Genomic DNA, 17,896 nt, shown 5'->3' on the forward strand with positions numbered 1-17,896 from the left:
CAGACATTAAATTCCATTTTCTAAGATTCTACTTGTAGCCTAAAGCCTTGTTGGGGGTAAGCTTGGATTCAAAAAAATGGACCCCAGTTTTGTAGGTTTAATTTTCCAATATGCAATTTCGGAAGGAGCATAGCATCAGTACTGTTAAGGAAAGCTGGATAAGCAAATGATTTAACTTGGGTCCCTCATTTGATTTCATGACTTGCAAGTCTCTTTATTGAAGTTGCACTTGCTCATTTGAAATGGGTTAGAGATGATTGTACTATGCATGGACTTTCAGACATAACTGAAATAACTCTGCAGATTCTATCACCAAGTCACCCTTTATTTGCCACATGGAGAGTCTTTGACACTAATCCAGCTCCCTCAGAGCCAGCTTTCAGAGTGAACAGGATGTCTGACACTTATCCTTGGACTCAGGAGCAGAGATGTTGTGATTGTAACGAGGTCGGCCAGGTGGACTTCATAGAATATGAGTTCCCTCATTGGACCAGATTAACAGCCCCAATGAGTTCTAGTAAATCAGTTCTGAACTCTTTCCAGCTTAATAAAGTCCTTTCTATAACAGGACGACCAGAACTGGCCACAGTACTCCAGAAGAGACCTCATCAATGCCCTGTACAACATTAACATAATGTAACAACTCCAATACTCAGGGTTCTGAGCAATGAAGGCATGTGTGCTAAATGTCTTCTTAAACATCCTATCTAAATGGGATGCAAGTTTCAATGAATTATGTACCTGAACCCCTAGTTCGCTCTGTTCTACAACACTAACCAAGGCTGTACTTTTAATTGTATAATTCCTGTCCTTGTTTGTTTTACCAAAACGCAATATCTTTCATTTATCCACATTAAACTCTATCTGCCACTCTTCAGCCCATTGGCCCAATTGATCAAGATCTATTTGTAATCTTAGAAAATCTTAGATAACCTTCTTAGAACTGTCAATTTGTAATTCTTCAAATTAAAGATCTAATCTCTTTATTTCTTCCCCTTACACAACACATGCACAAACAGGTACAGACCAGGAAAAACATAGGTTATGGATGGAGAGGAATAAGCAGGAAACCAGTTTAGTGGTACCTGTTCACAGGGGATCAGATGTGGATCAGAACACCGCTTTTCAGTCATCCTTCTCTAAATGCTTCCATTGGTTTACCAGAGGTACAGAGTGGCTGATTCACTTGCAAAAAGGTCTCTGACTTGTTAATTAAAAGCCACAGCTTTCACCAACTGCTGGTGGAGTTCTGATAGCTTCTCTGTATCTTGCTTGCAGCCCTAAGCTTTACTATTAGATGAGAACCAATCACATGGTTATTAGCAGGCTGAATGTCTCTGTCATCAACTGGTCACTCAATCACTAACCAAATAGCCCTTGTTGTCAATGAAAGCTCCATCTGTACATAACCCCTCAGCTCCAGTTCACCTGCAGACACTATAAACCCATAGCTATACAAGCAGTGCTCTGAATGAGTATCAAATTACTTGTTTTCAAACCAGGCAGCTTGGTTATTAAATCTGTTTTTCGCATTTCAGTCCACAATTGAAAAAAATACAAAAATAAAAATGCACGGTCTTTGCAAGAGAAGTGTGAGGTGATTCATTTTGGTCTTGGATATAAGTGTGCATACTTAATTGAAGATAGCAGAATAAGTGCAGAGTGCAGTTAATAAAACATAGTGTATCCTAGGCCTTATTATTTGTGATCTAGAATACATAGGAAGGAATTCGTGGAATCCCTGTAGTTCAAAAGGAGGCTAATCAAGTCTGCACCAACTCTCCGAAGAGCATTCTACCCCTTACTCTGTTACCATAAACTCACATTAACCCTGGCAAATCCACCTAACCAGCATATCTTTGGATTATGGGAGGAAACCGGAAGAAACACACGCAGACACAGGGAGAATGTGCAAACTCCACATAGGCAGTTGCCCGAGACTGGAATTGAACCTGGGTCCTTGGCAGTCTGAGGTAGCAGTGCTAACCACTGTGACATTGTGCCATCCCAATTAATGCCTAACTTGTATAAACATCTGTTAGATGTCAGCAAGCATATTGTTTTGGTTGCCACAATATAGAAAGGATGTGAATGCATTGGAGACTAAAGACAAGGTTCACAAGAATGGTTTCAAGATGAGAAACTTCAATTATGAGATTGAAAAGGTTGAAACTGTTCTATTTGGAGGGAAGAGGCTAATAGGAAAGTTAGTAGAAGTTTCAAAATCATAAAAACGTTGAATGGATGGGATGGGGGAAACTGTTCCTGCTTGTAAAAGGATCAAGAACGAGAGAGCATAGATTTGAAGTACTTCACAAAAGAATCAAATGCAAGATGAGAAAAAAAAAATTTTTCCACATAATGAGTGGTTCAAGTCTGGAATGCACTGCTTAGTGGAGGTAGGTTCAATTGAGGGATTTAAGAGGGCATTGTTTTTATTCAAATCATCCAAAATGCAAGGGTACAGAGAAACATCAGAATAATGGCACCAAGTTCATGATTCTTATTTGGAGAACCAGTGCAGATACAGTAGGCTCAAATGGCCTCATTCAATGCTGTAGAATCTCTGTGATTCTGTGAAGAATTTATTGTTACCAAAGATGATACCAGGAATGAAAAGTTTATAATTGTGAGGAAAGATATGAAGTACTGGAACTGTTCCCATTAGAGTAGGAAAGCACTTTAAATCTGTGCCCTCACGTTCTTGACCCTTTACAAGCAGAAAGTTTCTCCCCTCCCACCCATACAATCTTCATAGGATCGCTTCTGGTTGGAGACTTAGCAATGTGGGGGAGAAAAATCTAATCTGCCTATAAGAAAATGAATGGAGTACTTTGGAGATATGTCTTTACGCAGAGGGTTATCACAAAGTGAATGTTTTGCTGAAGAAACTAATTGAAGCAGATGATTTTTCAGTTATTTGGAGAGTGTGGGGTTAGTTCTCAATTGCTTTAGCAAGGAACTGCGCAAGCATAACAAGCCAAATATTTTTTAATGCTGTAAACCCAAATGGCTGTATTGTTCCTTGTCAGGAAAATAGGGCTGGCTAGCTTTCAAGTATCAGATAAACCAAGATTGCTGTGTTTCATTGGAAACAGTCCAGAGATTTTTTTTTGCATATTTTATACACTTTTAAAAATTTTCTGTAGTTTTAATTCCTTGCTGAAAGTTTCCATTTGATAAGGTATATTTCCCTGGAGATATGCAGCTGTACATATTCCTGCTAACAAAATTGTACTGTTTCCTGTTATGGAGGAATCTAGAAATATGAGTCACTGTTTAAAAGTCAGGGATTGCCCTGGTTCTCCCCCTGAATCTTTGAAATATTTTCTTCCTGAAAAAGTAGTCAACGCAGTGTGTTTGAATAATAGAGGTAGATAGATTTTGTTACGCAAGGATTTGAAAGGTTATCAATAGTAGGCAAGAATGCAAATTTGAGGAGCCATGATCTTATTGAATGGTGAAAACAGATTTGAGGGATTGAATGCCTTACTCCTGTTCCTAGATCATGTGTTAATATATTGTTGACTGACTACTGTGCAAATTGGTTGAGGAGGACCATTTCATGAGGAGACATCTGCAAATTTGCTAGAACTGTTTGGGAGAATTTAAACTAGTAAGGTTGGGGTGTGGGACCCAGGGAGATAGTGAGGAAAGAGATCGATCTGAGACGGGTACAGCTGAGAACAGAAGTGAGTCAAACGGTCAGGGCAGGCAGGGACAAGGTAAGACTAATAAATTAAACTGCATTTATTCAATGCAAGGCGCCTAACAGGGAAGACAGATGAAGTCAGGGCATGGTTAGGAACATGGGACTGGGATATTATAGCAATTATGGAAACATGGCTCAGGGATGGGCAGGACTGGCAGCTTAATGTTCCAGGATACAAATGCTACAAGAAGGATAGAAGGGGAGGCAAGAGAGGAGGCGGAGTGGCATTATTGATAAGGGATAGCATTACAGCTGTACTGAGGGAGGATGTTCCCAGAAATACATTCTGGAACTGAGAAATAAGAAAAGGATGATCACCTTATTGGGATTGTATTATAGAACCCCCCCCCCCCCCCCCCACCCCAATAGTCAGAGAAATTGAGAAACAAACTTGTAAGGAGATCTCAGTTATCTGTAAGAATAATAGGGTAATTATGGTAGGGGATTTTAACTTTCCAAACATCAACTGGGACTGCCATAGTGTTAAAGGTTTAGATGGAGAGGAATTTGTTAAATATGTATAAGACAATTTTCTGATTCAGTATGTGGATGTACCTACTAGAGAAGGTGCAAAACTTGACCACCTCTTGGGAAATAAGGCAGGGCAGGTGACGGAGGTGTCAGTGGGGGAGCACTTTGGGGCCAGCGGCCATAATTCTATTCGTTTTAAAATAGTGATGGAAAAGGATAGACCAGATCTAAAAGTTGAAGTTCTAAATTGGAGAAAGGCCAATTTTGACGGTATTAGGCAAAAACTTTCGAAAGCTGATTGGAGGCAGATATTCACAGGTAAAGGGACAGCTGGAAAATGGAAAGCCTTCAGAAATGAGATAACAAGAATTCAGAGAAAGTATATTCCTGTCAGGGTGAAAGGGAAGGCTGGTAGGTGTAGGGAATGCTGGATGACTAAAGAAATTGAGGGTTTGGTTAAGAAAAAGAAGGAAGCATATGTCAGGTATAGACAGGAGAGATCGAGTGAATCCTTAGAAGAGTATAAAGAAAGTAGGAGTATACTTAAGAGGGAAATCAGGAGGGACAAACGGGGACATGAGATAGCTTTGGCAAATAGAATTAAGGAGAATCCAAAGGGTTTTTACAAATATGTTAAGGACAAAAAGGTAACTAGGAAGAGAATAGGGCCCCTCAAAGATCAGCAAGGCGGCCTTTGTATGGAGCCACAGAAAATGGGGGAGATACTAAATGAATATTTTGCATCAGTATTTACTGTGGAAAAGGATATGAAAGATATAGACTGTAGGGAAATAGATGGTGACATCTTGCAAAATATCCAGATTACAGAGGAGGAAGTGCTGGATGTCTTGAAACGGTTAAAAGTGGATAAATCCCCAGGACCTGATCAGGGTACCTGAGAACTCTGTGGGAAGCTAGAGAAGTGATTGCTGGACCTCTTGCTGAGATATTTGTATCATCGATAGTCACAGGTGAGGTGCCTGAAGACTTGAGGTTGGCAAACATGGTGCCACTGTTTAAGAAGGGCGGTAAAGACAAGCCAGGGAACTATAGACCAGTGAGCCTGACCTCGGTGGTGGGCAAGTTGTTGGAGGGAATCCTGAGGGACAGGATGTACATGTATTTGGAAAGGCAAGGACTGATTAGGGATAGTCAACATGGCTTTGTACGTGGGAAATCATGTCTCACAAACTTGATTTAGTTTTTTGAAGAAGTAACACAGAAGATTGATGAGGGCAGAGCAGTAGATGTGATCTATATGGACTTCAGTAAGGCATTCGACAAGGTTCCCCATGGGAGACTGATTAGTATGGTTAAATCTCATGGAATACAGGGAGAACTAGCCATTTAGATACAGAACTGGCTAGAAGGTAGAAGACAGAGGATGGTGGTGGAGGGTTGTTTTTCAGACTGGAGCCCTGTGACCAGTGGAGTGCCACAAGGATCGGTGCTGGGCCCTCTACTTTTTGTCATTTTACATAAATGATTTGGATGCGAGCATAATAGGTACAGTTAATAAGTTTGCAGATGACACCAAAATTGGAGGTGTAGTGGACAGCGAAGAAGGTTACCTCGGGTTACAACAGGATCTGGACCAGATGGGCCAATGGGCTGCGAAGTGGCAGATGGAGTTTAATTCTGATAAATGCAAGGTGCTGCATTTTGAGAAAGCAAATCTCAGCAGGACTTATACACTCAATGGTAAGGTCCTAGGGAGTGTTGCTGAACAAAGAGACCTTGGAGTGCAGGTTCATAGCTCCTTGAAAGTGGAGTAGCAGGTAGATAGGATAGTGAAGAAGGCGTTGGTATGCTTTCCTTTATTGGTCAGAGTATTGAGTACAGGAGTTGGGAGGTCATGTTGCAGCAGTACAGGACATTGGTTAGGCCACTGTTGAAATATTGCGTGCAATTCTGGTCTCCTTCCTATCAGAAAGATGTTGTGAAACTTGAAAGGGTTCAGAAAAGATTGACAACGATGTTGCCAGGGTTGGAGGATCTGAGCTTCAGGGAGAGGCTGAACAGGCTGGGGCTGTTTTCCCTGGAGCGTCAGAGGCTGAGGGGTGACCTTATAGATGTTTACAAAATTATGAGGGGCATGGATAGGATCAATAGACAAAGTCTTTTCCCTGGGGTCGGGGAATTCAGAACTAGAGGGCATAGGTTTAGGGTGAGAGGGGAAAGATATAAAAGACACCTAACAGGCAACGTTTTCATGCAGAGGTTGGTACGTGTATGGAATGAGCTGCCAGAGGATGTGGTGGAGGCTGGTACAATTGTAACATTTAAGAAGCATTTGAATGAATATATGAATAGGAAGGGTTTGGAGGGATATGGGCCGGGTGTTGGCAGGTGGGACTAGATTGGGTTGGGATATCTAGTTGGAATGGACGGGTTGGACTGAAGGTTCTGTTCCATGCTGTACATCTCTATGACCCTATAACTGACAAAATCCTCAAGAAATGTGTATCCTTTCATTACTGTCCAAGTGTATAGGTTTATAGACCCAAACTGGTGAGCCTCAGGAAATCTTTCTTCATGCTTTAGTTTGATTGAACAGTTAAATGACAAAAGTATTCAGGTGCTGCCAGCTGATATGTTGGTAACATTAAGGACTGGGATGGTTCCTCTTCTTTGTGAAGACCACTGGCAACATCTGTCAGATAAGCCAGTCTACAGTTCATTCCTACTTAAAGCAGGTGACTGACATTAAGTTTGATGCTAAGCACCTTTATCACTTTCCCGCTGAAAAGGATACAACTATGACTCTAATTGTGATATTGTAAAACTTTTTCCATATCCAAGCTGGCAAATAATCCAGGCCACTATAGACTGAATCCATTTGACCATTAAGACTCCACATGTCAACACAGATGCTCCTATAGGCCTGGGTATTCTCTAGCGATGGACTGGAAAGCAGGTAAAACGAAAGTCGGTGGGGTGATTAGAATGCCTTCTCACCCAAAGGCATTCACTAGGTTGTGATTGACACTTGCCCACACTTCAAATCCCTATGTTCTCTAGAGGCTAGTTTTTTTTTGGTGCCATGGCTGGATAAAATATCAAACACTGCATTCTGGAAGTTAGCTAGTACAACCTTGTCTGACCTCAGCATCGTGAGGGGAATGTAAATGAAAAAGAAAGGGAAGGTCTGCAATGCATCTTTCTAATAGTGATTTTAAAATGTATAAGATTGTGAGACTTTTAATTGCTTTATGTAGCAGTTTTGATAAGGCAGCCCCTTCTGTGAGTAGTTAGAAAGGAAACCAATGCCATTTCATGTAATTTCTCAATGAGGCAATAAGCTAGTAGGCCTAGTTCAGCCCCTTGGCTGACACTATGGTTTCATTTCAGTCTCCTGATTCCAATAATTTCACGATTATAAATGATGTACTTTGATTATGTCAAGTTAATTATTAAAATGATAAAATGCCAAAATTAAAATGTTAATTTTCAGTGGTGGTTGTACGGACAAAATTAAGGATACAATGATAATGCACAACCTCTTCTCCCTCAAATTGCCAATTCTTAGTAAATTAATGAACTGTCATATTGTCTTCATAAATGTATGAAATAGCATTAGTATGACATAATTATATATCAAAATTAGATGGTAAGTTACCACTTGTGTTTTAAGGATACTGTGAACTGGTTTGAGGAAATGTTCTTTTTACCTTAAGTTACCCAAGACACAACTTCATCTCAAGATAGTCCATCAAGATGTTACTTGAGTGCCTCATTGCCTTCTCATACAATTGATGAAGCATGGCTTGGACTAGGTAAGTAAGTCTCATTATTTAAACATTTTTCATGGCACAAATTTATTGCATGATTAAAATATTAATATAATTCCTAAAGAAAGTAACAACTTTTTTGTTGACACCAGTATGAGGCAACACAGTAAGGTTCCCAGCTGATGCTATAGCAAGAATTAAACGAAAATGTTCTAGTTCATCTGAGAATAATGTCCAGGTTTGTAAGTGCATTTTTTGCAGCTCCATGTGCAAATATTCAAATGAGTTACTTTGGTTTAGAATGTTGAAATTTGCCTTTTTAATGGCCACTTTTGTCAAACCTGACTTGCAAAGAGAGTGAAGTGAAAATAAATGGAGATGTGTGTCTTACAGTCATGGACTGCCTACATCTCTTGAAATCTTATTTTCACTTTATTACGGCTTGACCTTCTCCAAGTAGGATGTCCTGGCAGGTCAAAAATATTGTATCATTTCATCATCTCTTCTCACTGAATCCTTGTTTTATTGCAATCAAAGTGAATTATACATTTTCCCTCTTCATTCAATCCTTCCTGAGAACCTCAAAATTGAAACCCGTGACCTCCTTCAGCCCTCCCTTCCTGCTCAAGCCTCAGACTCTTAAGACCCAAACTCTCTCATCCACTATTTTCTGACGTGATTTTGTTTTTCATTAGAGTGATAATTTTCATTAACTGCTTTGTATTAGGGAGCTAGGCATATAGTAACCACAGGGAAAACATCAGGATCTGGCTTATCCCAGTTCCAAGCCTAATATTTGATCCCTGCACCAGACCTCTACTGAGGTAATGGTGGGAAGTTAAGATATGGTATATCATGGGTGACTAACCATTGCAGTCAGCTTTGAATTACATCCAAATTGACAATTACTTTCAGATCTTTCCACCCCAGCTTAAGCCTGGCTGTGATATTTATGTCATTAGTGGTAGTACTACCTGTAATTAGTGTTGGTCAGCTGACATTGAATTTCTAAATAATATAAATTCATAGCACAGATGAACGCACAATTTGGCACGAGCTGCTAGTCACTTTCAAAGAAATCAGTAGAGTGAGTTTCTAGTGAAAATGTTCTGAAGGGATACTAAACTGTTGCATGATATAAAATATATTGTTGGCAGGGCAGAAGGTTATTTGTGTATATGACAATGCTAAATTGAACTCTGTATTTGATGTTTACACTCTGCAGCCCTTCCTCTCAGCTGAAGCTGAAATAACCTCAAACCTGTTGATCAAAGGCAAAGACTCTTGTGTTCCTGCCCTCTGGGTCCTCTTACCTACCTCAGCTGTACTTAAGTTCCCCTGTCCCTGACCACTAAACAAATTTGAAGACTTTATCCTAAGGGGTGTGACCACTTCACAGTACAAAATATCCAAGCAACCTTTCCACACCTTGATATATTATGCTGTTCGCAGCTCAACCTCAAGTTCAGTTACTCTGAGCCAAAGCTCCTTGAGTTGCAAACACTCATTGCAGATTCATTGCCCTGGTGCGCTGGCATCCAAGAGTTCCCTTCAACTGTATTCACAACACATAACCTGTCTTACCATCCTTAACGTATTTTAGTTAATTATTTTATTTGATTGTCTGTTTTTATTTTTATATTTTGTTTCAACCTTATCACAGTTCTTGTAGTATTTGCAACCTTAGGAGTAGAATGTCCCTAACCATTTATCAGATTCAGGCCAAATCGAGTAGAGTATGAAACAAATTCTACAGGATAAAACGTTTGTTAAAAAAGCAAAGGCAAACCACCTTATCTTCTTTACTAATTCACTTGACTCTCAGCACTTTGATCTAAGCCCCACTGAGATTCGTGTGTTTAAATGCTCTGAGTTAGCTTAGCCCCAGGTAGAGAAAAGATCGATTAAGCTAATTTCCTTAATTAGTTATCTTCACAATGCTGATTTCTAAACAAGAAGACACAACACGCCCAGAAACTCTAGCTACCCTTCCATGCATTGAAGGCATCTCAGAGATGGCGACCAGACTACTCCGGCCCCTAGGCATCATGGTAGCCCACAAATGTAACCACCACACTAAAACAGCTCCTGATGAATTTAATGGACCCCATATCAACAACCAGCAGAATGAATGTCCTAAACAGAATACCCTGCAAGGACTGCAACAAACACTACATTGGACAGATGGGCTGGAATCTAGCCACCAGGATACATGTACACCAACTAGCCACCAAAAGACATGACCAACTATCACTAGTATCCATACACACAGCCTAAGAGGGACACCAGTTCGACTAGAACAATACATCCATCCTGGGACGAGCTAAACAAAGACACTCACAGGAATTCCTAGAGATGTGGCATTCAAACCGGAACTCCATTAACAAACATATCGATTTGGACCCCATTAACCAATCTCTCAGAAAAAGAACTGAAAGTGAGAACATCCACCACAACAGACCAAAACAGATAAATAACAAGCGAGACAGATCATCAGCGATTCATCGGAGGCTCACCGATGATGTGACCTAACATGGTGAGGAAACGTTTGAGAACAAATCTATCAGCTCAGCAAGCAAACATATAACCTAATGATCTTCAACTGCTCTTCAGTAGAGATCTTGCATATCCCTGCTTGTATTACCCTGTCCACAACTGGATAAGCCACCGGGGTGGCCACACAATGGTATACAGTCAGAGGGAACTTACCTTTGGAAGTCTCATGGCAGCAAAGAGGGGAAAGGAAACCTCCTGCTGATTACCAACCACTTCTCTCTGTCAGAATGATGACAACCACTTTGGAAGAGCAACTGAGGGAAACCTAAAACAGAATAGACTGTGATTGGGGAAATCCAATGTCCGTCACCAGGAGTGGTTCAGTCACACCACTACTGATTGAACTAATGCACATAGTTGCTTTAGCAAATTCTGAGGGAAATAAAAGATGGAAACTAAGCTAACTGAACATCATCCATACCAGTCTGCTAGCTCCAGATGCCAGGGGTACTTGTCGAAACAAAGTCCTGTCTTCACGCAGAGCATACTGTAACAATGCTGTGGCTTTAAGAGATGTACTTTGTCCTAGTTTCTTTTAAGAGAGAGATTGAATGAGTGGAATCAAGCAGTCTGTGGTAACAAACAGCTAGTGAGGCCTTGGGATTCTTTTGGAATAAGAGAAGCAGCCAGGATAGGTGTGGCCAGCGTTCATAACCCAGGATTTCTATTTTTTTCAGCTTTTAGATATAGCAAAAGCTGCTGGAGTCTTGAAGAAGTAGGAGCTAGTTTTCCCCTCCTATATTTATAGCTAGAAGCTGCAGTTTCTCTTCATACAATGGGCTTTGCATGTGAGAAAATCTGTTTTCTGAATTTGCCTTTCTGCCAAGAGCTTTGTTTATGGGATGTTACTAAATTGAAACAGTTAATTAGTAATAATTATTGTATCTAATATTCTGTTAAGTTTTCCGTACAGCTATTTCAAGTTCTTCTTTCTTTAGTTGTATTTTAACTATAGAGTTTGAATAAATTATATTTTGCTTAACGTTGAGTAGTTTGACCAATCAAGTTGCATCTGAAATAAGGCACCTGACATTTACCTTTTAAAACAAATAAAAAGCTAGAGTCTAGACTATCTTCTTAATATGTTTTGAGAGGGTGTAGTCTAGCTCATGACAGTACCATCTGTTGTATGGCTAAATGAGGTAGATTCAGAACAAATCTAACAGCTCAAAACTGGGCATTGATGCAGCTCTGTGGCCATCAACAGCAATGGAATTTTATTTAACCACACCCTATAATCTCTAATGATGCAATCACTTAAAAAGATTATTTTGTCCTTGTTTTTTTTCAAGAGAGGTTGTAAAGGCAGAGATGCCAAAGTGTCTAGGGGATAACAGTTTAACAATGGAAGGGGAGTGGTCAGTTCTGCCAGTTCAGGTATTTTCTAGTTCATTTTAAGTGTAACAGTCACAAGATGTTTTGAGTACCAGAAGTATTGCAACCTACAGAAAAGAATTCCTGTCTTTCTCTGAAATCTCTCTACGGATATTGGTCGCTCCTGCCTGTAAGATTCAGTGTTTGAATTTACCTTTTTGCTAAGGGGTCTGTTTATGGGATGTTAATTAGTAATAGTTACTGTATCACATTGATTAAGTTTTTCAATAGTTAAGTTATTCTAAATTCTCCTTTCTTTGTGTTTTACTGTATGTTTAAGTAAATTGTTTTGCTTAAAACCGAGTGGTTTGACCAGTTGCATCACACCTGGAACACCCACTTCACAGTTATCTTTAAAATAAGAAAAAGTTAGGGTCTAGGCTATCTTCTTAAAATATTTTGAGAGGGGGTTTGGCCTGGTCCATAACAAATCTTATAGCCTAGTGTGTCCTTCATTCTTCCATTATTATCAAGCCAGCTGATTAACTTTGGTTCAGTAAGGAATATTAAAGAGTATGCCAGAAGTCACACTTGTATTCATAAGGCTAAGGTGTCAATCTGTTGAAAATATAGCACCGAATTATATGTATATGAACTACTAGAAACAGCATGTGAAAAACAGAACTAAGCAATCCCACAGTTAATGGATGAGAACAAAGCTCTGCGACTTGCTGTATCCAATCATGAGTGGTAGTGGGCTAAGTACGAAAGGAGACTATATCAATACTTCTTTCCTCAGTAATTGGGGAGGTCTGCATGTAAGTGCAAAAAGACCAGGCTGAAGTATTTGCTACCGTCTTTAGTCAGAAGTGCTGCATGGATGATCCATCTTGGCCTTTTTCTGAGCAAGGAGAAAGTGAGGACTGCAGGTGCTGGAGATCAGAGCTGAAAATGTGTTGCTGGAAAAGCGCAGCAGGTCAGGCAGCATCCAAGGAACAGGAGAATCGACATTTCGGGCATAAGCCCTTCTTCAGAGGGCTTATGCCCGAAACGTCGATTCTCCTGTTCCTTGGATGCTGCCTGACCAGCTGCGCTTTTCCAGCTCTTTTTCTGAGCAATCCAAAATCACAGTTGCCTGTCTTTTTAGTCATCTTGATTCAGTCGACGTGATATCAAGAAATGGCTGAAGGCACTGGATATTGCAAAGGCTTTGGGCCTTGACAACATTCTGACAAGAGTAATGAAGTACTACTCCAGAATTAGCCATGCCTCTAGCCACGCTGTCCTAAGACAGCTATAACACTGACATCACCCAACATTGGCAAATTCTCTGCAAGTATCCTGTTCCTTAAAAGCAGACTATCTAATCTAGTCAATTACTGCCACTTCAGTATGCTCTCAGCCATCAGCAAAATGATGGAAGGGGGTCATTGCCAGGTTCATTGAGTGGAACTTGCATGAAACAATGCCTGCTGACTGACACTCAGTTTTGGGTTCCAATCGGACCACTCAGCTCTTGATCTTGTTACAGCCTTGATGCAAACAGGAACAAAAGAGCTCCAGTCCCCAAAGGTTAGGTAAGTTTTGTTCTTGACATTGCGGAAGTGTCTGACCAACCATGGCTTCAAAGAGCCTTAATAAAATCGAAGTCATCGGAAATCAGTGGGCAAGCTCTTGATTGGCTGGAGTCATATCAATCACATAAAAGATAGTTGTTGGATGCCAGTCATCTCTGCAGAGTTCTTGGGGACAACCATCTTCAGCTGCTACATCAATAACCGTGCTTCCATCATAAGGTCAGAAATGGAATCATCCAGTGATGATTGCATAATGTTCAGCACCATTCATGACTCCTCAGATATCAAAGCATTCTGAATGTGGACAATTTTCGAACTTGTGCTGACAAATGGAAAGTAACATTCATGCCACACAAGAGCCTGTCAATTCCATCTGAAACAAGAAAGTATTCATCACCCCATGACATTCAGTGGCCTTGCTATCTCTTGATTCTGCACCTTTAAATTGGACACTTTGTGTAACAGTTCCTGTCTCCCTAGCCCACATGGCAGTGGAATGACATTTTCCTCATCGTTTGGGAGACTAATATTGCAGGAAAGTCAGTTTTGCAAGACACAAAGAATCATTATCAGTCACTAACTGTGATAGTAAAATATAAAATATTTTAGTTACAACAAGCTTAAGGATTCTTACTCATAATTGACAGATCCTCGCTTTCAATTTATTATAAGGCATCAGTTCTTAGATGTGAACTTATGGTGTTCAAGTCAAGGTGAGCTTACCTGGATCACGTAGAAATCATTTTATGGTTTGAGACAACACTAAGAATAAGCTCCAGATCTGAGAATATCGTGGCAAGCAACTGTCTTGTGATTGGGGATAGCCACTACTGTGGCTACGTTGAGTTCTCAGGAAAAGTTAGCCAGGTGCCCAATTTTAGCCAGCTCATGTACATCCCTCCCTGTGAAGCTATAAAACTCCGTTTCAATGTTTAAGCATACATTTTGGAAGTTTCCCTTGTCATAAATGTTTTTAATCTTCACTCTCTTTGTGCATTTTCAGCTACTATTGGAATACTGTGTTGAGTGACCTGTTTATTAGCAGAAACTCTGGTTTGCTATTTTTAGCCTCGTGCATGTTGGTTTGGGAGAACGGACTGAAAAGGTTCAAACTTTTCCCCCAAATGGACATTGATAGATATGTCTAGGGACATAGAAACAGGAGTAGGCCATTCAACCCCTCAAGTCTTTCAACCGTGACTTATCTGTGGCCTGACTCCATATACCTGCCTGTAGCCCTGTAACTTAATACCTTTGCTTGATAAAAGATTATCAATCTCAGACTTAAAATTAACAATTGATCCAGCATTCATTGCCACTTGTGGGAAAGCAACTGGTTTTGAGGTCAACTTCCTTCATGATGTACAGCCTTTCGCAACTTAAAATAAATGGTTAGCACCCTTAACCACAGCAAAGGACAAAACAAAAATCAAACAACCAGCACATATCTTTCATGGGGTTGGTTGAGGGTGGGGACCAAGACTCTCCAGCTGCTGTAGACATCTTCAGCTGTGCAAGGTTAAGAACAGGCATTAGCCGGATTACTGATCTCTGAGATGACACTGCTAGCATCAAATCAGTAACATGGGCTGGTGGCTGCACACTACTTGACAATGTGCATGTTATACCCCTATCAGTGTGGCTTCCAGCATGATAAAGGTCAGCATTCCATTAACTTTCTTGATGGTTTTCTGCACCTGTTTGTGACACTTTAAAGATTCATGCACCTGAATGTCCAAGTCTCTTTGCACATCAGCTGTATTTAACTTGATGTGGAAACTACCCTGATCAATTCAAAATAGATAACCCCACACTTACCTTGAACTGCCACAGTTTTACCCATTCACTTAAGACTGTCAGTGTCTCTTTGTAGTTTTATGCTGTCATCTACACTAACCACAGTGCTGCCTAACATGTCTGAAATAGCTCATTGTGAAAGAGAAGGGTTTATACAATCAAAGCAAGCTACAAAATTGACACTGAAGAGAGAATAACCCCAAAGAAGCAATATTATAATAAAGTGCAGCTAGAAGAGTCCTGTTGATTCTTCCCCTTCGTACAAGGCATGTGTTGCTAGCAGTATATTGCTCTTACATTGGTAAAGCCACTAAGTTTAACTCTAGTTTTGGCAGGCTTGTTCACAGTGCTGCTCCTTCTTTGGTGTGTTAATGATTGTGAGGAAGCAATTCTTAGCAAATCTAACAAATTTAAATATTGAAACATTGAACACTTAACTGACAATAAAAGATATTACAGCAAATCAGAATAAAGCTTTGGCCATAGGCCATCTCTGACCTTGGTAGTCGAACAGGAAATGAACAAACTAAGGCCTCAGACTTCAAGAAGTAATTTTATAAAATTGTGAGTACTTAATTTTAATATTGGTGGAGCAGTTATTGCCTGAATTTGTAAGTTATGCAGGGTGCCCAGAAAAGATCATGATGTGTTAATATAATAGTCCATTGCTTTACAGATGACCCCTTTGCCATTGATCTTAACTCTGATTGGAGTCCACCGACAGAAGAATGGGGTAACTGGACAGGGGAGGAAACATTAACAACCCAAGAACTAGGAAAAGAGAAACAGAAGGTAATAATGAAAAAAGGACTAACTAATCAATATACCTGAGAAATGATTCAGAACTCCTCAATGTCCTAAAATATAACTTACAAGGTGCCCTATTTGTGCTCCAACTACCTATTAATACTGCAAGACAGTTGTGGAATACTGTACATGAATCAGTGAACAGCGTGTGTCTGAGGTATGCACAGAAAAATATTTCTCTTGTGTCATTTCTTTAAGCTTTGTGTATAAGTTTTATTTTTAAAGCTAAATTTAATATTGGCTGTTGTGAAGGTGCGGTTTTGAAATTTCCAGTGATGGCATCAGTACAGAACTCCAATAGCTCTTTAAAACCAACCAAGTATCTCTGAAGTATCATCACTGTTGAAATGTTATGTGACAGTTTGTGCACAGCAAGATTCCAAAATCTCAAGCAGGATAAATGACAAGACAATGTGAGTTGAACATTATGTTGCAAAAATGGGTGAAATGTTAAACGTCAAAAATCTCAAACCCAACCAAGGCAGATTGGCCAATCAATTAAATATTCTAATGAAGCTGGAAACCTCTGATTTATATTGGTCTGCAAGTTCAGTTATGGCTGCCAGAAATTCTTGAACTTCTGGGAAACATATGACTAAAGGAGGAAGACAAGGATAGCTATGAAGAGAAATGAAGTGCTTCCCTCTGGCCACCAAACTGCAATCTCCACTGTCAGACCATGCGCCACTCCTCACTCGTTTGTGTCAGTGTTCACAGTGGAAGACGAGTAATATCCAAACAGTTAAGGAGAGTCAAGGGGCAAGAGTTGAGTATAGTGGCCATTACAAAGGAGAAAGTACTTGATAAGCTGAAAGGTCTAAAAAATAATAAATCTCCTGGTTGGGATGGGCTACATCCTAGAGTTCTGAAGGAGGTGGCTGAAGAAATAGTAGAGGCGTTAGTTGTAATCTTTTAAAAATTACTGGAGTCAGATGATTGGAAAATCGCTGTTATAACCCCCTTGTTCAAGAAAGGATCAAGACAAAAGATGCAAAATTATAGGCCGATTAGCTTAATGTCAGTCGTAGGTAAAATTCTAGAATCCATCGTTAAGGATGAGATTTCTAAATTCTTGGAAGTGCAGGGTCGAATTAGAACAAGTCAGCATGGATTTAGTAAGAGAGGCTGTGCCTGACAAACCTATTAGAATTCTTTGAAGAGTAACAAGTAGGTTAGACCAGGGAAACCCAGTGGATATGGTCTACCTAAACTTCCAAAAGGCTTTTGAAAATGTGCCTCATGGGAGGCTGCTGAGTAAGGTGAGGGCCCATGGTGTTCAAGGTGAGCTACTGGCATGGATTGAGGACTGGCTGTCTGACAGAAGGCAGAGGGTTGGGATAAAAGGTTCTTTTTCGGAATGGCAGCTAATGACAAGTGGGGTCCCGCAGGTTTCAGTGTTGGGGTCGCAGCTGTTCACTTTATATATAAATGATCTGAATGAAGAGACTGGGAGGCATTCTAGAGAAGTTCGCCAATGATACGAAGTTAGGTGGACAGGTAGGTAGCTTTGAGGAGGTGGGGAGGCTACAGAAAAAGTCCGACGGTTTAGGAGAATGGTCCAAGAAATGGCTGACGAAATTCAACGTGAGCAAATGTGAGGTCTTGTACTTTTATAAACGGTGAGAAAATTCATAAAGCCAAAGTACAAATGGATCTGGGAGTGCTAGTGCAGGATTCTGTAAAGGTTGACTTGCAGGTTGAGTCTGTGGTTAAGAAAGCAAATGTAATGTTGTCATTTATTTCAAGATTGAAATGTAAAATGAGTGATGTGCTGCTGAGACATTATAAAGCTCTGGTTAGGCCCCATTTAGAATTCTGTGTCCAGTTTTAGGGCTCATACTCAGGAAGGGCATAGCACTGGAGCGTTTCCAATGGAGATTCACATGAATGATCCCTGGAATGGTAGGCCTAACATACTATGAACAGCTGAG

The 17,896-nt window shown here is 40.2% G+C and overlaps 1 protein-coding gene across 1 annotated transcript in view; it reads left to right on the forward strand.

Annotated features, from left to right (window-relative positions):
• Positions 1–17,896, forward strand: part of LOC132834812 (protein LYRIC-like) — a 99,960-nt gene that overhangs the window by 59,789 nt on the left and 22,275 nt on the right. Inside the window, exons 7-8 of the mRNA XM_060853863.1 lie at positions 7,861–7,959; positions 15,835–15,950. Of these exons, the coding sequence (XP_060709846.1) occupies positions 7,861–7,959; positions 15,835–15,950 (215 nt within the window). The remainder of the gene's footprint in view (positions 1–7,860; positions 7,960–15,834; positions 15,951–17,896) is intronic.

The sequence above is a fragment of the Hemiscyllium ocellatum genome, chromosome 3 (assembly GCF_020745735.1).
Source record: "Hemiscyllium ocellatum isolate sHemOce1 chromosome 3, sHemOce1.pat.X.cur, whole genome shotgun sequence".
In the NCBI taxonomy this organism is placed as follows: Eukaryota; Metazoa; Chordata; class Chondrichthyes; order Orectolobiformes; family Hemiscylliidae; genus Hemiscyllium; species Hemiscyllium ocellatum.